At 42.0% G+C, this 23,622-nt stretch overlaps 3 protein-coding genes across 3 annotated transcripts in view; 2 read left to right on the top strand and 1 right to left on the bottom strand.

The window, feature by feature from the left end:
• Positions 1-23,622, top strand: part of LOC306828003 (alpha-2-HS-glycoprotein-like) — a 38,227-nt gene that overhangs the window by 6,088 nt on the left and 8,517 nt on the right. The window lies entirely within an intron of this gene.
• On the top strand, positions 6,309-9,798 carry LOC306828001 (alpha-2-HS-glycoprotein-like). The gene is made up of 7 exons (XM_079350160.1): positions 6,309-6,518; positions 6,653-6,763; positions 6,918-7,002; positions 7,191-7,357; positions 8,094-8,207; positions 9,404-9,481; positions 9,605-9,798. The coding sequence occupies exons 1-7, from the start codon at positions 6,324-6,326 to the stop codon at positions 9,791-9,793; spliced, it is 939 nt and encodes a 312-aa protein (XP_079206286.1). The 5' UTR covers positions 6,309-6,323; the 3' UTR covers positions 9,794-9,798.
• LOC306828002 (alpha-2-HS-glycoprotein-like) lies at positions 16,763-20,338 on the bottom strand. Its single transcript, XM_079350161.1, has 7 exons — positions 20,117-20,338; positions 19,872-19,982; positions 19,632-19,716; positions 19,199-19,365; positions 18,353-18,466; positions 17,087-17,164; positions 16,763-16,959 (listed from the first exon to the last, which is right to left on the bottom strand). The coding sequence occupies exons 1-7, from the start codon at positions 20,309-20,311 to the stop codon at positions 16,771-16,773; spliced, it is 939 nt and encodes a 312-aa protein (XP_079206287.1). The 5' UTR covers positions 20,312-20,338; the 3' UTR covers positions 16,763-16,770.

Here is a 23,622-nt window from a genome sequence, read left to right as displayed (position 1 = left end):
TGGACTCCCCCGGTCCAGTGGATCTTGTAGAAAAGATCTTGCCAATTGCGTTCATGTGTACTATGAGCACTATTTTACTTCATGTGTACTATGAGCACTATTTTACTTCGTGCTGTACAAATGAAAAAAATCTTTACAATTTGTACTGCATTTTTTTAATGTCAAAGTTCAGTGTGTGCTGAGTTGTTCTGCAGCATCCTTGACATCACATGCAGAAACAGGAAGTGAAATGGAAGTCCTGACCACCTCCCAGGAGGAGGTTACCTGATTGGCCAATGAGTGAACATCAACTCCTCCTGCTCCATGGGCTGGGCATTAAACCTCTTTCAGGTGACGCACTTCTTAGAATGGACTTTAAGATGTCCTTAAATGACATGAACTTACCAATCACTGAAAAGAGAAAATAGTCACATTTGAATTAGTGTTTTAGTGCTTTGAACCGGTCTCGAGAGCACTTTTTGAAGGTCTCGTCTTGGAATGGAAATCACTGTGACTAAAAGGAAAAACAGTGAATAACTTTGATTAATTTCTAATTTAATTCATATCCTTCAGTGTACACTGCATGATGATGTGTCAGTGATAGTTATGTCTTTGCCTTGTCTAAGTGTTGTCCTGTATTGGTCTTGATCCTAAATAAATACATATAACCAAACTACAGTCGTAAGTGGTACGCACTGTGAAGGAGTTCAGTATTTCCATCAATTGTTTCAGCAAACTGCAAATGCATTTTTTCCCTGTGGAATAGCAAAACAAGTGACACAAGGAAAAAAAGGGGAGAACACATTTACAGGAATATAGATATATAGTAAATTGCCAAAGCAATGGACAACCCAAGAACTTGTGTGATCCGTCCTGAGAAGACCCAGTTCAATTCCGTTCGATTCCCGGTTAGGGAATATATATTGAATGCTGGGATGTACCAAAAGTATTTGTCTCCCAGCTCTATATACTGTAGTTCCACACTGTCATCCCTAGTCATTATTGATTGGATCAGAGTTTGGACCTTGACTTGGCCTCAAGATGAGAAAGTAATTCAGTCAAAAAAAACTGCAGTGCTTACACACAAGTGGGAAAAACATCCACCTATTAATTGCTGCAAACAGCTAGCATGTGTTCAGGAAGACCTGATTCACTTTCCAGGCACATGTCTTTTTTTTATCTTCAGCTGACACAGTAATGTGCACAAGTGTTGCAAACAGATAGAAAAAGAAAGCCGATTTCATTGGAATTTAGCTCGATTTTCCTCAAGTCTGAAGTACTTCACCACATTTGCTAAAACAAGGGTTTGTTTTCACAGGTAGACTTGATCCACTGGTGTGTCCACCGGCTGTCTTCCACTGGCTCCCTGATGGTCTAGTGGCTAGGATTCGGCGCTCTCACCGCCATGGCCAGGGTTCGATTCCCGGTCAGGGAATGTGCTTTTGAAAATGATTGTCGTGTTGGCATGCATAAAACACCATTTAAAACACTCGCCTGAAAAAAGTAAAGTACTTGTGAAACATGAGCTATGTTAAGTACCAGTTTTTTGGACTTGCTCAGTATTGGAATCTGACAGGTTTTCTGCTTAAAGGGTTACAGGAAGGACAGTTAAAATTCCATGGGGAACCACAGCACATGATTTGATAAAGTCTTGCTGAATTTTCCTGGGTTGGATTTTCTTGACTGAAACTGCAAAAGAAGTTTTGCTTTGTCAGACCAATTGATAACTTTTGTGTCCTCCAATGTCAACCCAAAGAGATCCCTAATGGTCTAGTGGCTAGGATTCAGTGCTTTCACGCAGAGGCCGGCCGCAGATAGCCGTAGAAGAGAAATCAGTGCTCCAGGAGGCGCTCGGGACAGTGCAGGATCGAATCCGACTCTACCCAAACAAAATAACCAATATTCGTACCAGAATATTTCTCTATGTTGTACACATCTCTTTCATAAATAGCGGTTTCCCTCTAAATGATTGTAAGAAACATCCTCAAATACTGCTGCAGTGTTATTTACTACATTACAATATCAAGTCCAATTTTAATCAAATACTGTACATCTCAGTATCCTGTCCTGTAAATAACAATGACCTGAAATGTACAAGAACACTCCCTAAGTAAATTTAGTGAGTTTCTTTTCAGTTCCAATATGAAGAAAATACAGTAAAGCAGAAATGCCTTGACAATATTTTATTATACACACAAGATCTATTATAAAAACCTTTCTGAATTCTAAATCACACAAAATGATATGAACAATAAATGAACACAAAGAGAAATACACAGTAGTATATACAAGGTTTGTAGCTATAAACATATTTACAATAGTGGGGCAAAAAGCAGTCACTGTTTCTTTTCTGCAGCCCATCTGTCCCTTTCAGTGTCGTGAAAGCCAGACTGATGAAACTCTGCCCAGGTCATTTCTTTAACCATGCCCTGTGCCCTGTACATGGAGAACACTCTGGAGGGGCAGTAAATGGACTTTCCTGGCACCCTCGGGAAGGATGCATGTATATGAGGGCTGCTCGGACCCTGTTTTAGTGGCTGGTGACAGAACCTGCACAGACGACCAGTCGGCAGCTGCAATGACGACTTCCTCTTTGCCCTCTGCTCTGCCACCTTTCTCCATTCTGCCCCCCTCTGTTTGGCAGCATCCAGCTCCCGCTCAAAAAACGGAGAGGCAGCAAAGTCCTCAAAGGACATCCTGGGGTTCTTAAGGCCTTCATGTTCATAGATCTTAAAAACCTTCGTTGAACAATAAAAGTACTTAACAACTGGGCACTGATAAAAGACATGAACTGAAGAGCCATCCCCAACATATCTGGACTTTGGCTGACCACAGGCAGAACAGTTCCTGCTCATCTTTTTCTGATGCTGCTGTTTTTCCAGTAATCGCCCATTACCTGTGTGTCCTGGCGGTCTGACACATCGCCTCCACGTTGAAAAACCAGAGTGAGAGCATTGGTTCTCACCTGGTCCTGTTTTTGAGGAGGGGACTTGTCCTGAAGGGAGGGATTTTTTTTTTATCCTCATGGCCTCGTCAGAGGGGTCCTGGCCAAGATGGCCTGACGGACCTTTCCTGAAGGACACTGTTGCCCTTCCTGGAAAGAAGTCAACTGTCTTCTTCATTATCTCCTGTGCACAGCAGAACACAATGTACATTTGTTATATTAATCAAAGTGTAATCAAGCTGTTATATCAACAGTGTTACTGATGTATATAAAATAACCTGCATTTTTAATGACGAGGTAATAACACTTACACACCAGATAGAGTCATTATTTGATGTGATACCTTATAATAAGTGTTTTTTTTTACATGGCAATTCAATTGAATCTTTAATGTAAGCTATAGTTGTATAAAAACAAAATATTAACCTGACACAATGATTATATGAATAAAAAACCGTGAAAGGTTCAAACAAAAAGGATTTTTTTGTCACTATCAGCAGGAGAGAAATTGTTTTATTACAGTCGTCAATAATCAATAAAATAACATTAATATTACAGTTAACAAGTTATTTTCATCAGTGTAAAAATAACATTAACGTTACCGATATTGTACCACCTTGCTACCTTAGCAAAAAGAAATCATAGTTCGTATTTTGTCAACACAACTCAACTCAAATAAACTACTATTAAACAGGTTTTAAGATATAAATGAGGATTGTTAATAAAGTCTATGAAAAAACAAGCCAGACTTCCGTTTGAGTAGTTGGATATATGTTATTAAAGTTGTGAAAAAGGTGACGATAAACTGTTGATGCGGAGTTCTCTTCACTTTGTGATGAAGACTCTGCACTGACTGTCGGACTGTCACTCAAACCTGAAGAAACGGGGTCTCCTTACCTTTACCAAACGGGTGAAACAGCGCCCCCCAAATCTCCATAGTGGCCAAAAGTATATTACATCCGTAGTGATAAGAACTACCATAGAGAATGAATGGTAAAAGTTAAGGAAATTAAAGACTACTATTCCCGGCCCTGGCGCAGAGGTGTGGCCCGGGTTCGATTCCTGCTTAGGGAATATCTAGTGAATGCTGGGAAGATCCAATAGTATTTGTCTCCCAGCTCTATGAATTAGGGTTGTAGGTCAAGTGAAACCAGTTGTGGTGAGTTAATAATAATAATTTACACTTTATTAATCCCACGAGGGGAAATTCAGTTTTTTACACTCTGTCTAACACACACATAGGCCGAGATACACACTCATGCACAAACAGGGTTCTAGTGACATGCATTAATGGAGAGGTCTCAGAGTGAGGGGGCTGCCCACAGCGAGCGCTCCAGAGCAGTTTTTGGGGTTCGGTGCCTTGCTCAGGGGCACCTCGGCAGTGCTCAGGAAATGGACTGGCACCTCTCCAGTTACCAGACCAATTTCCGGACTTGGTCCGTGCCGGGACTTGAACCGGCGACCCTCCGGTTCCCAACCCAAGTCCCTACAGACTGAGCTACTGCCGCCCAGTTGGGTAGGGATCATTAAAAACACAGAATTCTTTTCAGGGTAATATTATCATTTTGACTGTAGCTATTCTACCTGTAACAGAGAGTGGCGAGTTCATTAAGCGGGTTTGGTCTTTGTCTATGTTTTTCAGCAGAAGGTGAAATTTAATTTGAACAACTCTGACTGGTTAGTTGGCATGTTTATGCCGAAGTATTTCATGTTATTGTAACCGAGCGGTTTAGGATGGATGAACTTTGGAAAAATATAAAATAAAGAAGTACGGAGTCTTTTATAAGTTGAACATTTGTCTGCTCCTTTATTGCCGCACACGGCGGGAGCACCCCGCACGGGTCCCGAATCACACACTCTTCCGTTCCTTGAACCTTTACAAAATAAAAGCTAACTCGCATAACATAATACAATAGCTTACATACTTCCCCCCCTCCGAAAAGAAACGTCCTCGTTTCAAAAAAATTAACGGCATCAATGCAAGAAACATGTACAAGAGCACAATTATCACAGCAAACAATTGCCTCACATAACAACACAGTATCAACACAGTACGCACCCTCAAACCCAAAATCGTACACCAGACTTAGCTGATACACAGGGAATGGTAATTGGACCCACCATTGGCATTGACACAGCCTGCTATAACAAGACAACACTTCACTATGAGCACTCACATATCTTCTTACATTTTTTTTTCTTTTTAAGTTGAACAAAACAAGTCACACAGTCTTTGAAACAACTGGCTGATTCACAGTCCTGCCAACACGAGACACAGTCAGCCCCAAGGCCACCATCAGCCAGAGGTTCTTCAGGCCCCCCGGTTCCAACGTGTCGACCCCTCCTCCAGCAGTGAGGGAGCATGGATGGGAGAAGCTGAGATGCTATCTGACTAATCAGCAGGCAATGGCGGTGTGTAGTGTTTCAGCTTGTCAGCCAGAAATGTCACAAAGTCGGCAAAAAAAAACATGTCCCGGTGCACCACTTGAGACGGCACCAAAACATCCCGGAACACGTGCCTCCCGTCCATGGCACAAACAACAACAAAAACAAGGCGTGTAGTTGGGGGAGGATACGGGTGAGGTCCTCAGGCGAGACGCGGCACGAACTCGTGCACCATCCTTACTGTACCAGCTAGGCTAGCACGTGTTGGCAGTGGCTAACCTCGGCTAGCTACCTGAACTTTAACAAACTTTTTAAGGCGGGCCCTCAAAGCAGAAAAAAACATCCCACCGCTGCCACCAATGTAACCGAGCGGTTTAGGATGGATGAACTTTGGAAAAATATAAAATAAAGAAGTACGGAGTCTTTTATAAGTTGAACATTTGTCTGCTCCTTTATTGCCGCACACGGCGGGAGCACCCCGCACGGGTCCCGAATCACACACTCTTCCGTTCCTTGAACCTTTACAAAATAAAAGCTAACTCGCATAACATAATACAATAGCTTACATTATCAACAGGTAATGGAGTTGGCACATTTTAGGGTGAAGTAGTTCAGTCCCCTTCACAAAATGGGAGAATTGTGGATTTTGTTCAATTTATTGCACAGTCTGATATCTTTGCAATCTGGTTAATCAGCTTGATGGATTTTTGTAGTGAGTTGCAAATGCAATTTCTAAAAACAACCATCCAAAAGTTGGAACATGTAAAAAAGAAACTGGTATCCTCTTTGTTGACAATATTTTCAAAGTACATAAAGTTGCTGCATTAAAACAGCTCGGCTGCATCAGAGCCAGTGAGCCAGGTGCTCTTCATTGGCCTAATGAATCCTTCCTCAACTCACTCTGCAGGCCACATCAAACTACAGGTTAGTAATGGGCAGACCAATCAGGACCAATCAGAGTAGGTCTATTTAATGTCCCTGGCTGCAGCCGTTTGTTACGTCTCTCCTCTGCAACATGAAGGGTTTTTCCACTCTGGTGCTGCTGTCCTCAGTGGTGATGCTTTGCAGCTCTGCTCCTTTACAGCCAGTAACATGCACTTCTGAAGATGCTAATGATGCGGCCCGGTTGGCAATGCACAACATCGACATGCGTCATATTCATGGCTACAAATTCACACTCCTTGAGATCGAAGACTATCACATGACAAAGGTATGAGAAGAAGAAATCTGCAGTTTCTGCACATATTTACATATTAACCAGTTCAGCTGACTTAATGTATTTTATTTACAGTGTTTTACCTTTTTGTGGTGGACTTTAACTATTAAAATTTAAATTGTTTCCAGACAGACAAAGGTTGCACTATTACTCTAAAGTTGAGCCTTGCAGAGACAGCATGCCATGTGGTCAACCCCAAACACTTTGAGGAGTGTGAGTTTAGTGGATTGACTGATGGGGTAAGTGTAAAAACAAATCCAGCATTTGTTAACAGACAGCTCCTTTATAACGCATACATCAAATTCATCTCCAGCTAAATGTGGAGTGTTTGTAAATGTCTCCTGCCATGGGAATATGAGTTATCCAATCAAATATAATCTTGTTTCCTTGTAGTCAGTGACGTCCAACTGCATTGTAAAGATGACCATAAAAGACAGTGATGCCCAAGTCATCAGCTACTCGTGTGAAACGCAAAGAGGTGGGTGCATGTATCCAATCCTACTGCCAAACATCCAAACATGGGAACGATTGCAACATCCCTGTGTTTTTTTTTTTGTTTGACTTGATGTCATGATTTGGTCAAAGGAGTTGATGCATTTACTGAAAACCTGAAACATTCATTTTAAATTGCTACAGCCGGCTCATACTCATTCATTTTGTTTGTAGGCTTCTCTAATCCAGAACTGGCCATGATCTGCCCTGACTGTCCTGCTCTCATTTCACTTACTGATGAAGGAGGTTTACATGCTGCACAAGAAGCTGTGAAAGAATTCAACAAGAACACCAACCAGAACTACTTTATCCTTCAAGAAGTGGGACGAATTAAACGTGGGGTCAGAGAACCTCTCAGTATTATACATGTTGACTTTCACCTGCATGCCTGACTCTGGTCTTTACAGTTCTTCTCTAAGTGAGATGATCTCAGGGTGAAGGCTCAATGTATGCTAACTCTAAATACCAAGGGCTGGATTTAAAAAGCCTCCTAAGTAGGAGTAATGAGACACTTGTTAGCTATTATAATTTCCACTCTAAGTTCAGACTAGATCCTTGTAAAGATGACTGTTATTCACAAGGTGTTTCAGCTCTTCAAAGAACTCCTTCAGACCAAAGGGTGTCAAGCTGAGGAGAAAGTAGAGACATGATGTTCAAACTCTACATGAAGAATCATCCTGACTCATAGTTGCACTGAACAGACAACACTGATTCTTCAATCCATCTTAATTTGACTTCAAGCATGACTGTAGAGTTTCTCTACATGTGGTTACCTCCACAGGTGCATCCAATCACTGATTCAGACTCTTCACCTGCTGATGTAACGATCAGCAGGTGAAGAGACTGCTGCACAAGTGAACATGGTTTTTTTTTAAGCATGTCTTACAAATGATCACACAGATGTTAATGTTCCTAATTATACAATGAGTGACAAGATGTTTACATTTCCACAACTTCTGTTTGCTTAACCAATCGCAGCTTCTAAAAGCATGCGTCACAACTCGACAAATCATTTACCAGGGTTTTTCAATCCAAGTTAGGATTCTCAGTGTTAATACAGTATTTTCTCATTCTCAGAACATCACTGGGCTGGACATGTACCGCCTTGAGATTGCCCTGGTTGAGTCAAACTGCTCAATGAATTCCACAGTACTTCCTTCGTCCTGCAAAGCCCTTTGTCCCAACAGAGCTGTAAGTAAAACTCGGATGTTCAGAAAATGATGGCCATACTGTGTGAAGACATTTAAACATTATATTTTAACAGAAGGCATGATGTGGGGTGATGAACAAGTTGTTTAAGCTCCTGTTTGTCAGTCAAATATATTATGAACTCCTCAGGCGGACTCTGAAGGTACTGGACCAAACAAAAGCACTCGGGCTCGCCTCTGTTAACCGTCAGAAAGGACAGAAGTAACTAGACAATTCCTGCAGAAATTGTGAGGGTGGTTGCTGTTTGTGAGAGACAGTAAGAGTGTTTAACTGCAGTCGGCTAACGGCTAAGGCAGAACTCTGTCCCACTCAAATGATGTCATCACTGTAACTCTAAAAACCTGCTGCTCACTGATTGGTTGACGTTCAGCTTTGATCTGCCAGAACATTCCATCAATGTATTTGAATGGGCTTACCACTGCTTGCAAAACCTCAAATATCTTGAAAACTAAAAATTTTATCACCGATCAGTTTGGACTGTGAGCGATGGCACAAATAGGCGCATGTTTCGATGCGTTTTATTTTTATCTAACATTCAGACTGAGACCACAGTGGCGATTTTAAAACATGAGTGAAAACTGTGAAATTCTGGAGGTCAGTTAAAGTGAGAGTCCAATGTGTGTGTATGTGGTGTGTGACTGTCAAACAAATGTCTCTCCTGGGAGACTGAAACATTTTATGTCTTTATTTTTTACTTTATGAGTGAGAGGACACTCGGCGCTTTATTTTGATGTATTTTGTTTGTATATGTGAGCAACAATGACTTCAGGATGGCGATTTACAAATGTTTCTAAAACTGAACTTTCTGGCAGTTGCACTCTAGGATTTGAATTTTTGCCATCTGCTTTGAATGGGTAAAATTTTTGCCGCTTAAACTTGCTTTGTGTCCACACCGTGTGCTGGAAGTTTCCACAAAGTGATGGCGCCCATTTCATGACCGAGCCGCTCGTTTTGATACCTTACTCGTGTGTGGCACAAACACTGTGGGAGGAGTAGCGCGCCAGATAAAATGTTTGGATTTGCATTGAACTTGTTGTTTCAGGACAGTTATTGATGATTCAGCAGTATGACGTCATCTGTCAGAGCGGTGCACTCAGTGGTTTTATGGGAGGATAATGAAGCAGCTTAGAGTTGTTTATCATGTCTTTAACTGTGTACTTTGTTTCCTCCTTTCAAAGAAACATGCAGTCTGTAAATCATCTTACTGCAAACCAAACGGAGTTGGGTCTCTTCAGTGTGAATTCTATCCTGCATTGGTGAGTGTAATAAATCTATGATCAGATTCAGTGGAAGCTTTTTCAACTTCCTGCTCTACATTTATGAATTCATACTGCAACTCTATGTACAAAATCATTGGATATTATCTCTGTGCTCAACAGGACACCACTCCCCTCGTCCCTGGTGAGCTGGAGCCGGTTTGTGAGCAGCCTCTTTCAGTCTTCCCTGCTGAACCTCCTGCACCACCAACTAATGGTACTACAGGACCCCCCTTAGACTCCCATCCACCTTTCCACCACTGCCATGAAAGTCACGAGCAAGAGTTCCACCCGATTTGCGACTGGCCCTAGTCATGAACTTTAAGACTTCAAGTCTCTTACAGTGTAAGACTCCTTAAAAGGTTCTACAAATAAAGATCCAAATAAACCACAATGTGTCAATTTTATTTTTTTCCAGAAATCGGCTCCTAAAGAGGAAACACTAATAGGATTTTCTATCTGGAGTGTTCGTGGAATTATTTAAAATAAAAACCCTGTTTTGAAATGATCAAAAACGTCTTTAAACTTTAGTTGAAGGGAGATGCTGCTAAGCAACTGAGCCTCAAAATATAATGTAACCCATCCAGCCTGGCTTTACACCTCGGTGATCCTGGCTGAAACAAAAGCATTCTATCAGATGTCTGACGTTGTGACGGCAGTTTGGGGGCTTACAAACATAAAAATTAACCACCCACATCAGTGGAAATCTTAATGCCACTCCACTGTTGCCTTCCAGTCTCCATCCCTAAATGTCCTGGTCTAGACTCGGTCTTGACCCATTCGAGATCTCCAAATGTCTTGGTCTTGATCCCTAACGGCCTTGGTCTTGATCCCTAACTGTGGGTCTTTTTCAAACAGTCCACTACACCCTAGCCCTACCCACTACCCCTAAAAATAATCTACATAAAGACTTTTACAGAATGTATTGCGTACATTAATAAGCCGTTCCCCCAGGATGCCGCTGAGAAACCATGGTAACGCACACTTCCCGTTTCCACCAGAGAGTGAAGTTTGTCCCAAAGCCTGCTGCTGTATTTCTACCCTACACCTGGATGGAGGGGACTTCATTCAGCTGCAAGTGTGACTTCTGACGGAGTGCACTCCGTCACGGAGGGAGTGTGTGTAAGGGTTGGTTTGAAAAAGGCCCCGTCTTACTGTCTTGGTCTTTACCCGGTCTTGATCCATCACTGTCTTGGTCTCGACTCCAAACTGTCTTGGTCTTTACCCGGTCTTGATCCATAACTGTCTTTGTCTTGACTCGGTCTTGACTCTTAACTGTCTTGGTCTTTACCCAGTCTAGATCCCTGTGTTGGTCTTTACCCAGTCTTGATCCATAACTGTCTTGGTATTGACTCGGTCTTGATCCCTAATTGTCTTGGTCTTGACCCAGTCTAGATCTCCAAATGTCTTGGTCTTGATCCGGTCTTGATCCCTAACTGTGTTGGTCTTGATCCATAACTGTCTTGATCCCTAATTGTCTTGGTCTTGATCCTGTAGTTTCTTAAGTCTTTGACGATGACATGTAGATAAAGAAATATCCGCTGACACTGACTTGTACGTAATATAAAGTTTATTTACAAAGACAAGAAACGGCATCAGTCCATATTAGCCAGTGAGCCAGGCGACTTCAGACCAATCGCTCTGACATCCCACGTTATGAAGACCTTCGAACGGCTGCTGCTCCAACACCTCAGACCCCAGGTCCAACACGCACAGGATCCCCTGCAGTTTGCATACCAGGCAAAGGTGGGCGTGGACGATGCCATCCTCTATCTTCTACACAGGGCTTACTCTCATCTGGACAAAGGGAGCGGCGTGATGAGAATCATGTTCTTTGATTTCTCAAGCGCTTTCGACACCATCCATCCCCTCCTACTGAGAGACAAGCTGACCGAGATGAGGGTGGACTCGCACCTGGTGAGGTGGATCACGGACTACCTCACAGAGAGACCACAGTACGTCAGACTGAAGGACTGCACATCTGACACTGTGGTCAGCAGCACTGGAGCACCACAGGGGACCGTGCTCTACCCTGTCCTGTTCACCCTGTACACCTCCGACTTCAAGTATAACTCTGAGCTCTGCCACATGCAGAAATACTCGGACGACACTGCGATAGTTGCTTGTGTCAGGGATGGACAGGAGGAGGAGTACAGGAGCCTGATCGAGGACTTTGTGACGTGGTGCAGTGACAACCATCTGCAGCTAAACACCTCCAAGACCAAGGAGATGGTGGTGGACTTCCGAAGGAACAAACCACATCTAGAACCTGTTTCCATCGGGGGGGTCGACGTGGAGGTGGTCAGGACCTACGGGTACCTGGGGCTGCAGCTGGATGACAAGCTGGACTGGTCGCCTAACATGGACACTACCTGCAGGAAGGGACAGAGCAGTCTGTACTTCCTGAGAAGGCTGGGGTCCTTCAACATCTGCAAAAAGCTGCTGCAGATGTTCTACCAGTCTGTGGTGTCCAGCGTCCTCTTCTACGCAGTGGTGTGCTGGGGAGGAAGCTGCAAGAAGAGGGACGCAGCACGCCTGGACAGACTGTTGAGGAGGGCCGGCTCTGTGGTGGGCACAGAGCTGGACTCACTGGTGACAGTGGTAGAGAGGAGGTCTCTGGACAAAATGCTCTCCATCATGGACAACACACACCACCCTCTGCACAGCACCTTCACCGGTCAGAGGAGCATGTTCAGTGACAGACTGCTGTCACAGTCGTGCTCCACGGACAGGCTCAAGAACTCTTTTGTCCCCCTGGCCATCAGATTGTGCAACACTTCACTGTCACAGCAGGGAAGAAGCACACGGTGAACCCTGGACTCATTTTTCACTTTTTTTCTCACTCCTCATCTGCACCACTGACCTCAGAGTCAGCCTCCAGTTGGACACTTTAATGCATATTGATAGTCACCTTACTGAGCACTGGTCACTTTAAAGATAATCACCCTAATCATGTCTGGTTTCATCCTACTGTTGTGTTTAGCTACATCTGTAATGGTTGACATGATCACCCTAATTAGGTCAAGTTTCACTCTATTGTCTTCAACACTAATGCTAATCTGCTCCTCAATAGTTGGGTACTTTAATGAGGATAATCACCCTAATCACTCCTGGTTTCACCATATTGTCTTGGACACTTAATGCTAATCACTGCTCCTTTATGTTGGTGAGCCAATTTACATTCCTGCATTGACTGTTTAACGACTGTACTCACACCTCTGGCACTATCTCAAACACCTCTGTACATGCACATGTAACTAGTTTCTAGAAGGCCAGCACTTTGTTTCTAAGGTCCCTTAACTGTTTACAGGTCTCTTTTAACCAACACATGTTTTTCTCTCCTCACAGGTTATGTACATTATGCTATATAAGTTTTAAGTCTAATTGCTAATGCTAACTGCACAGGTTTAACATATAATTATGTTTACTCTTAGTCACATAGGGGCTGCTAAATCTTGTTTGGGGGATTATTGTATACAGAGGGGAGGGGGGACAGCGGGTGTGTATTGTAACTAATGTCTTGTGTCCTGCCTGTCTGTATACTGCTACTGGATGCCTTGAATTTCCCTCGGGATCAATAAAGTATCTATCTATCTATCTCTATCTATATCGGCAGAGAAAGTCTCTCTAAGGTTCTTAGGTCCAATCACTATAACTTCAGTCTTGTCTGAGTTGAGCAGTAAGAAGTTTCTGGTCATCCAGGTCCTGATGTCCTTGAGGCAGGCTCCTAGTTTACGAAGCTGGTTGGTGTCTTCTGGCTTGATTGATATGTAGAGCTGAGTATCGTCTGCATAGCAATGAAAGTTTATGGAGTGTTTTCTCATAATACTACCTAGAGGAAGCATATATAATGTAAATAAAATCGGACCAAGCACTGATCCTTGAGGCACTCCATGACTAACTTTGGTGTACATAGAGGACTCATCATGAACATGCACAAACTGAGATCTGTCTGATAAATAGGATCTAAACCAACTTAAAGCAGTCCCTATAACTCCAAGCAATTGTTCTAGTCTCTGTAACAGGATCTAATGGTCAATTGTGTCAAAAGCAGCACTAAGATCTAACAGGACAAGCACAGATAGAAGTGCCCTGTCTGAGGCTAACAGAAGATCATTTGTTACTCTAACTAACAATCTCAGAGATATTGTAGAACCAGCAGGTTATGGAGAACGTGATGATGCTCTCGATGAAGGACTAATAACACACAGTGTTTGTGAGTATGTTTGGAAATATTTTCTGTTGACTGTCTTCATAATCATCATTATCACTGTTATGGTTATTTTCTTTGGAACTTTTGTTTAGAAATACCTTTTTTCCCTGTTTTGTATAATAAATCTGCAACTTTTGGAATTTTTATAGGAACAAGTCACAGATACAAACTCAACACTTAACATCTCAAGCCGCCACATGATCAGACTTTGAGTCATCTTGTAATATTCAGGTCAACACCAAACTAACCAAGACCAGAGTGCTCCAAGACCGGGTAAAGACCAAGACATTTAGGGATCAAGACTGTTGAGTCCAGCCAGGATGACAAAGCTCAGGCTGTGTCCTTTGGAGAGCAGGACAAAAGACTCTTTATCCCAGCATGCCTTGAAGGTACTCCCAGAATGCTTTGCCACACCTAACACATAGGTGTGAAGTTTGGGAGGGTATAAAACCGGCCATGCCCCATTGTTCAGTCTCTCTCATACGTCGTCTGGCGACGTTCGAGGACCTCAAATCTGATCCTGTTTCACAGCACGCTTCTCTTTGTTTAAAAGTTTTGGCACGTAGCTAATCAAAGGCCTTGAAGCATACCGACGTCCTGATTTCCGAGCTTAGATCATCCATTTGAACGCATCTCTAAGAAGAGCGTCTTGTTTCTCCCGTATTAAAATGGTATTGAGAGAGATTGTAAGGATTACGTCTCGTTCCGTCCTTTAAAGAAAGGACATCCACGGAGATCACCTCGCTCAACGGAGGACACCACGGCCCTTTGCTAAACCCCTTGGACACGCCGCCATCTCCAAACAACTGCAGGAAGACGCTGGAGACCGCCACAGCGAAGGACCCTCTTTGAGGCTCCTTTCATTAACCGTGGACAAAAAGGTTACAAGTGAGGCTTAGCTAGGTCTGGGCAGTTAGATATAGAGAGTGTGTTTAATAACTGAGTTATTATTGTGAAACGGTGATAATATTTGCTTGGTGTTTGACCACTGTGTCTTAGGTTTTATGAGTAAAACCTCTTTTGTTTTCTTTTTTGGGCCACTGCGTCCCGTGTGTTTCTCTGTGAACTCTCGTGTCATAACTCATTATCAGAAAGACGAGTGTGAACGCCGTCTGATACAAATCCGGCCAATGGCTTCTGGTAGTGCAGTAAACTATGCTCTGAGTTGTGCGTGAGTTCCAGGCTGCGATTGAGCTTCTGAGGTGCGCTCGTTTCTCTCTCACTCTCACAGAAACACACACACACACACCTTTCGGCAGACGCACACACATAGAGATCTGTGGCTTTCCAGACGCCGCAGAAACGTGTTCTGTGTCCGCCATCACGTGACCACGTGTGGTCGCGCCGCCATTGTGATCTGTCTCTGTCTGTCTCTCCCTCTCTCTCTCTCTCTCTCTCTCACTCACTCACACAGAAATACACACACACCACACACACACACACATGTGCCACGCTTGTTTGTTACCTGTAGTTTGGTTTATAATAGTTGTTTGTTTGATTGAGTTTCATTGATTAACTTGATGTTGCTTTGTTAAATAAATTCTGTTATAATTTAAAGAGCAGTTGTTTGTGATTACCGTGTATTTGCATTGTGACTTAGGCCGGGTAAAAGGGCTTTGTGTTTGGATTTCACACCTTCAATTAAATACAGATTATTAATTATTAATGATATTGGTATTTAATTAAATAATTTGAGACTGATATTTTGTAATATGTTGGTTGTTCCCTGTTTACAGGGTGGTGCCCCGAGGTTTATTAAACGCAGTTTAATAACAATAATTGATTTATATTAATAATTAAATAAACTTAATTATTAAATTTATTTTGACAATCACATAAAACCCAACCTAACCGTTGGTCAGGTATTCGCTAATGAAAACCCCATCTAGACCAAGACATTTAGGGATCAAGACCAAGACATTTAGAGATCAAGACCGGGTCAAGACCTAGACAATTAGGGATTGATGTGTATTTTACATGCAACACAATGTAATATAAACAATTATGTGAATTGTAACTGTGCTGCTGAAACATGTGAACTATTGGTAAAACAACTAGTGTTCTTAAGGTTAGAGCTTGGTTTAACAAAGACAATGAAGGGGTTTATTAGGGGTCATTCCTTAAGATTGTGAAAGATAAACATTTGGTATTGAAGTAAAAACAGACCCTTAGGATACACTGGAGATAAGAATTCACTCCCACAGTGAATTGTAACCTTTGAAGTCATATGTCCTGAGGAACCACAGGGGGTGCAGGACTGTAGGAGAAGATGTTGATCTGAATTGCTGATCAAAGCCCAAGTAAGGTCATAAATGTTCTGATGTGACTTTTACCAAAACTGTATAAATACTAGTCTTTGTTCATGAGGGCTCACAATTGGCTGGTGTCTCTCCCAGGTATTATGGCTAATCTGGACTGATGCCGTTTCTTGTCTTTGTAAATAAACTATATTACATACAAGTCAGTGTCAGCGGATATTTCTTTATCTATATGTCATCGTCAAAGACTTAAACTACAGGATCAAGACCAGGACAATTAGGGATCAAGACCAAGACATTTGGAGATCTAGAATGGGTCAAGACCGAGTCTAGACCAGGACATTTAGGGATGGAGACTGGAAGGCAACAGTGGAGTGGCGTTAAGATTTCCACTGATGTGGGTGGTTCATTTTTATGTTTGTAAGCCCCCAAACTGCCGTCACACTATGGTCACAACGTCAGACACATCTGATCGAATGCTTTTGTTTCAGCCAGGAGCACCGAGGTGTAAAGCCAGGCTGGATTGGACGGGATGAGTTTCATTATATTTTGAGGCTCAGTTGCTTAGCAGCATCTCCCTTCAACTAAAGTTTAAAGATGTTTTTGATCATTTCAAAACAGGTTTTTTATTTTAAATAATTCCACGAACACTCCAGATAGAAAATCCTATTTTCAGTGTTTCCTCTTTAGGAGCCGATTTCTGAAAACAAAAACAAAAAAACTGATCGACACATTGTGGTTTATTTGGATCTTTATTTGTCGAACCTTTTAAGGAGTCTTACACTGTAAGAGACTTGAAGTCTTAACAAAGTTCATGACTAGGGCCAGTCGCAAATAGGGTGGAACTCTTGCTCGTGACTTTCATGGCAGTGGTGGAAAGGTGGATGGGAGTCTAAGGGGGGTCCTGTAGTACCATTAGTTGGTGGTGCAGGAGGTTCAGCAGGGAAGACTGAAAGAGGCTGCTCACAAACCGGCTCCAGCTCACCAGGGACGAGGGGAGTGGTGTCCTGTTGAGCACAGAGATAATATCCAATGATTTTGTACATAGAGTTGCAGTATGAATTCATAAATGTAGAGCAGGAAGGTGAAAAAGCTTCCACTGAATCTGATCATAGATAACTTTATTACACTCACCAATGCAGGATAGAATTCACACTGAAGAGACCCAACTCCGTTTGGTTTGCAGTAAGATGATTTACAGACAGCATGTTTCTTTGAAAGGAGGAAAACAGTTAAAGACATGATAAACAACTCTAAGCTGCTTCATTATCCTCCCATAAAACCACTGAGTGCACCGCTCTGACAGATGACGTCATACTGCTGAATCATCAACAACTGTCCTGAAACAACAAGTTCAATGCAAATCCAAACATTTCATCTGGCACGCTACTCCTCCCACAGCGTTTGCGCCACACGCACACACGAGTAAGGTATCAAAACGAGCGGCTCGGTCATGAAATGGGTGCCATCACTTTGTGGAAACTTCCGGCACACGGTGTGGACACAAAGCAAGTTTAAGCAGCAAACATTTGCCCCATTCAAAGCAGATGGAAAAATTCAAATCCTTGAGTGTAACTGCCAAAAAGTTCAGTTTTAGAAACATTTGTAAATCGCCATCCTGAAGTCATTGTTGCTCGCATATACAAACAAAATACATCAAAATAAAGCTCCGAGTGTCCTCTCACTCATAAAGTAAAAAATAAAGACAAAATGTTTCAGTCTCCCAGGAGAGACATTTGTTTGACAGTCACACACCACATACACACATTAGGCTCCAACTTTAACTGACCTCCAGAATTTCACAGTTTTCACTCAGGTTTTAAAATCACCACTGTGGTCTCAGTCTGAATGTTAGATAAAAATAAAATGCATCGAAACGTGCGCCTATTTGTGCTGTCGCTCACAGTCATAACGGATCAGTGATAACAGTTATAGTTTTGGAGATATTTGAGGTTTTGCGAGCAGTGGTAAGCCCATTCAAATACATTGATGGAATGTTCTGGCAGATCAAAGCTGAACGTCAACCAATCAGTGAGCAGCAGGTTTTTAGAGTTACAGTGATGACATCATTTGTGTGGGACAGAGTTCTGCCTTAGCCGTTAGCTGACTGCAGTTAAACACGCTTACTGCAGTCTCTCACAAACAGCAACCACCCTCACAATTTCTGCAGGAATTGTCTAGTTACTTCTGTCCTGACGGTTAACAGAGGCGAGCCCGAGTGCTTTTGTTTGGTCCAGTACCTTCAGAGTCTGCCTGAGGAGTTCATAATATATTTGACTGACAAACAGGAGCTTAAACAACTTGTTCATCACCCCACATCATGCCTTCTGTTAAAATATAATGTTTAAATGTCTTCACACAGTATGGCCATCATTTTCTGAACATCTGAGTTTTACTTACAGCTCTGTTGGGACAAAGGGCTTTGCAGGACGAAGGAAGTACTGTGGAATTCATTGAGCAGTTTGACTCAACCAGGGCAATCTCAAGGCGGTACATGTCCAGCCCAGTGATGTTCTGAGAATGAGAAAATACTGTATTAACACTGAGAATCCTAACTTGGATTGAAAAACCCTGGTAAATGATTTGTCGAGTTGTGACACATGGTTTTTAGAAGCTGCGATTGGTTAAGCAAACAGAAGTTGTGGAAATGTAAACATCGTCACTCATTGTATAATTAGGAACATTAACATCTGTGTGATCATTTGTAAGACATGCTTTAAAAAACATGTTCACTTGTGCAGCAGTTTCTTCACCTGCTGATCGTTACATCAGCAGGTGAAGAGTCTGAATCAGTGATTGGATGCACCTGTGGAGGTAACCACATGTAGAGCAACTCTACAGTCATGCTCGAAGTCAAATTAAGATGGATTGAAGAATCAGTGTTGTCTGTTCAGCGCAACTATGAGTCAGGATGATTCCTCATGTAGAGTTTGAACATCATGTCTCTATTTTCTCCTCAGCTTGACACTCTTTGGTCTGAAGGAGTTCTTTGAAGAGCTGAAACACCTTGTGAATAACAGTCATCTTTACAAGGATCTAGTCTGAACTTAGAGTGGAAATTATAATAGCTAACAATTGTCTCATTACTCCTACTTAGGAGGCTTTTTAAATCCGGCCCTTGGTATTTAGAGTTAGCATACTTTGAGCCTTCACCCTGAGATCATCTCACTTAGAGAAGAACTGTAAAGACCAGAGTCAGGCATGCAGGTGAAAGTCAACATGTATAATACTGAGAGGTTCTCTGACCCCATGTTTAATTCGTCCCACTTCTTGAAGGATAAAGTAGTTCTGGTTGGTGTTCTTGTTGAATTCTTTCACAGCTTCTTGTGCAGCATGTAAACCTTCTTCATCAGTAAGTGAAATGAGAGCAGGACAGTCAGGGCAGACCATGCCCAGTTCTGGATTAGAGAAGCCTACAAACAAAATGAATGAGTATGAGCCGGCTGTTTGACGGTGCCACAGAGAAGAAGAGTCTAAATCATGACAGTCGAGCACTTCAACATATGTACAGCTTTTCTTAGTTATAGCAATTTAAAATGAATGTTTCAGGTTTTCAGTAAATGCATTAACTCCTTTGACCAGATCATGACATCAAGTGAAACAAAAAAAAAAACACAGGGATGTTGCAATCGTTCCCATGTTTGGATGTTTGGCAGTAGGACTGGATACATGCACCCACCTCTTTGCGTTTCACATGAATAACTGATGACTTGGGCATCACTGTCTTTTACAGTCATCTTTACAGTGCAGCTGGACGTCACTGACTACAAGGAAACAGATTACATTTGATTGGATAACTCATATTCCCATGGCAGGAGACATTTACAAACACTGTCCACATTTAGCTGGAGATGAATTTGATGTATGCGTTATAAAGGAGCTGTCTATTAACATATGCTGGATTTGGTTTTGCACTTACCCCATCAGTCAATCCACTAAACTCACACTCCTCAAAGTGTTTGGGGTTGACCACATGGCATGCCGTCTCTGCAAGGCTCAACTTTAGAGTAATAGTGCAACCTTTGTCTGTCTGGAAGCAATTTAAATTTTAATAGTTAAAGTCCACCACAAAAAGGTAAAACACTGTAAATAAAATACATTAAGTCAGCTGAACTGGTTAATATGTAAATATGTGCAGAAACTGCAGATTTCTTCTTCTCATACCTTTGTCATGTGATAGTCTTCGATCTCAAGGAGTGTGAATTTGTAGCCATGAATATGACGCATGTTGATGTTGTGCATTGCCAACCGGGCCGCTTCATTAGCATTTTCAGAAGTGCATGTTACTGGCTGTAAAGGAGCAGAGCTGCAAAGCATCACCACTGAGGACAGCAGCACCAGAGTGGAAAAACCCTTCATGTTGCAGAGGAGAGACGTAACAAACGGCTGCAGCCAGGGACATTAAATAGACCTACTCTGATTGGTCCTGATTGGTCTGCCCATTACTAACCTGTAGTTTGATGTGGCCTGCAGAGTGAGTTGAGGAAGGATTCATTAGGCCAATGAAGAGCACCTGGCCCACTGGCTCTGATGCAGCCGAGCTGTTTTAATGCAGCAACTTTATGTACTTTGAAAATATTGTCAACAAAGAGGATACCAGTTTCTTTTTTACATGTTCCAACTTTTGGATGGTTGTTTTTAGAAATTGCATTTGCAACTCACTACAAAAATCCATCAAGCTGATTAACCAGATTGCAAAGATATCAGACTGTGCAATAAATTGGACAGAAATCCACAATTCTCCCATTTTGTGAAGGGGACTGAACTACTTCACCCTAAAATGTGCCAACTCCATTACCTGTTGATAACATGAAATACTTGGGCGTAAACATGTCAACTAACCAGTCAGAGTTGTTCAAATTAAATTTCACCTTCTGCTGAAAAACATAGACAAAGACCAAACCCGCTTAATGAACTCGCCACTCTCTGTTACAGGTAGAATAGCTACAGTCAAAATGATAATATTACCCTGAAAAGAATTCTGTGTTTTTAATGATCCCTACCCAACTCACCACAACTGGTTTCACTTGACCTACAACCCTAATTCATAGAGCTGGGAGACAAATACTATTGGATCTTCCCAGCATTCAATAGATGTTCCCTAACCGGGAATCGAACCCAGGCCACAGCGGTGAAAGCGCTGAATCCTAGCCACTAGACCATTAGGGATCTCTTTGGGTTGACATTGGAAGACACAAAAGTTATCAATTGTTCTGACAAAGCAAAACTTCTTTTGCAGTTTCAGTCAAGAAAATCCAACCCAGGAAAATTCAGCAAGACTTTATCAAATCATGTGCTGTGGTTCCCCATGGAATTTTAACTGTCCTTCCTGTAACCCTTTAAGCAGAAAACCTGTCAGATTCCAATACTGAGCAAGTCCAAAAAACTGGTACTTAACATAGCTCATGTTTCACAAGTACTTCACTTTTTTCAGGCGAGTGTTTTAAATTGTGTTTTATGCAACACGACAATCATTTTCAAAAGCACATTCCCTGACCGGGAATCGAACCTGGGCCACGGCGGTGAGAGCGCCGAATCCTAGCCACTAGACCATCAGGGAGCCAGTGGAAGACAGCCGGTGGACACACCAGTGGATCAAGTCTACCTGTGAAAACAAACCCTTGTTTTAGCAATGTGGTGAAGTACTTCAGACTTGAGGAAAATCGAGCTTTTTGCAACACTTGTGCACATTACTGTGTCAGCTGAAGATAAAAAAAAGACATGTGCCTGGAAAGTGAATCAGGTCTTCCTGAACCCATGCTAGCTGTTTGCAGCAATTAATAGGTGGATGTTTTTCCCACTTGTGTGTAAGCACTACAGTTGTTTTTGGACTGAGTTACTTTTTCATCTTGAGGCCAAGTCAAGGTCCAAACTCTGAGCCAATGAATAATGAATAATGAATAATGACTAGGGATGACAGTGTGGACCTACAGTATATAGAGCTGGGAGACAAATACTTTTGGTACATCCCAGCATTCAATATATATTCCCTAACCGGGAATCGAACGGACTTGAACTGGGTCTTCTCAGGACGGATCACACAAGTTCTTGGGTTGTCCATTCCTTTGGCAATTGACTATATATCTATATTCCTTTAAATGTGTTCTCCCCTTTTTTTCCTTGTGTCACTTGTTTTGCTATTCCACAGGGAAAAAATGCATTTGCAGTTTGCTGAAACAATTGATGGAAATACTGAACTCCTTCACAGCGCGTACCACTTACGACTGTAGTTTGGTTATATGTATTTATTTAGGATCAAGACCAATACAGGACAACACTTAGACAAGGCAAAGACATAACTATCACTGACACATCATCATGCAGTGTACACTGAAGGATATGAATTAAATTAGAAATTAATCAAAGTTATTCACTGTTTTTCCTTTTAGTCACAGTGATTTCCATTCCAAGACGAGACCTTCAAAAAGTGCTCTCGAGACCGGTTCAAAGCACTAAAACACTAATTCAAATGTGACTATTTTCTCTTTTCAGTGATTGGTAAGTTCATGTCATTTAAGGACATCTTAAAGTCCATTCTAAGAAGTGCGTCACCTGAAAGAGGTTTAATGCCCAGCCCATGGAGCAGGAGGAGTTGATGTTCACTCATTGGCCAATCAGGTAACCTCCTCCTGGGAGGTGGTCAGGACTTCCATTTCACTTCCTGTTTCTGCATGTGATGTCAAGGATGCTGCAGAACAACTCAGCACACACTGAACTTTGACATAAAAAAAATGCAGTACAAATTGTAAAGATTTTTTTCATTTGTACAGCACGAAGTAAAATAGTGCTCATAGTACACGTGAAGTAAAATAGTGCTCATAGTACACGTGAAGTAAACTAGTGCTCATAGTACACGTGAAGTAAACTAGTGCTCATAGTACACGTGAAGTAAACTAGTGCACATAGTACACGTGAAGTAAACTAGTGCTCATAGTACACGTGAAGTAAACTAGTGCTCATAGTACACGTGAAGTAAACTAGTGCACATAGTACACGTAAAGTAAAATACTGCTCATAGTACACGTGGAGTAAACTAGTGCACAGTACACGTGAAGTAAAATAGTGCACATAGTACACGTGGAGTAAACTAGTGCACAGTACACGTGAAGTAAAATAGTGCACATAGTACACGTGGAGTAAACTAGTGCACAGTACACGTGAAGTAAAATAGTGCACATAGTACATGTGAAGTAAAATAGTGCACATAGTACACGTGGAGTAAACTAGTGCACAGTACACGTGAAGTAAACTAGTGCACATAGTACATGTGAAGTAAAATAGTGCACATAGTACACGTGAAGTAAACTAGTGCACATAGTACACGTGAAGTAAAAGTGCACATAGTACACGTGAAGTAAACTAGTGCACATAGTACACGTGAAGTAAACTAGTGCACATAGTACACGTGAAGTAAAATAGTGCTCATAGTACACGTGAAGTAAAATAGTGCACATAGTACACGTGAAGTAAAATAGTGCACATAGTACACGTGAAGTAAAATAGTGCACATAGTACACGTGAAGTAAACTAGTGCACATAGCACACATGAAGTAAACTAGTGCACATAGTACACGTGAAGTAAAATAGTGCACATAGTACACGTGAAGTAAACTAGTGCACATAGCACACATGAAGTAAAATAGTGCTCATAGTACACGTGAAGTAAAATA

This window comes from Symphodus melops (genome assembly GCF_947650265.1).
Source record: "Symphodus melops genome assembly, chromosome: 8".
In the NCBI taxonomy this organism is placed as follows: domain Eukaryota; kingdom Metazoa; phylum Chordata; class Actinopteri; order Labriformes; family Labridae; genus Symphodus; species Symphodus melops.
The sequence above is the reverse complement of the archived record's forward strand: the minus strand, read 5'-3'. Positions and strand labels throughout refer to the sequence as shown.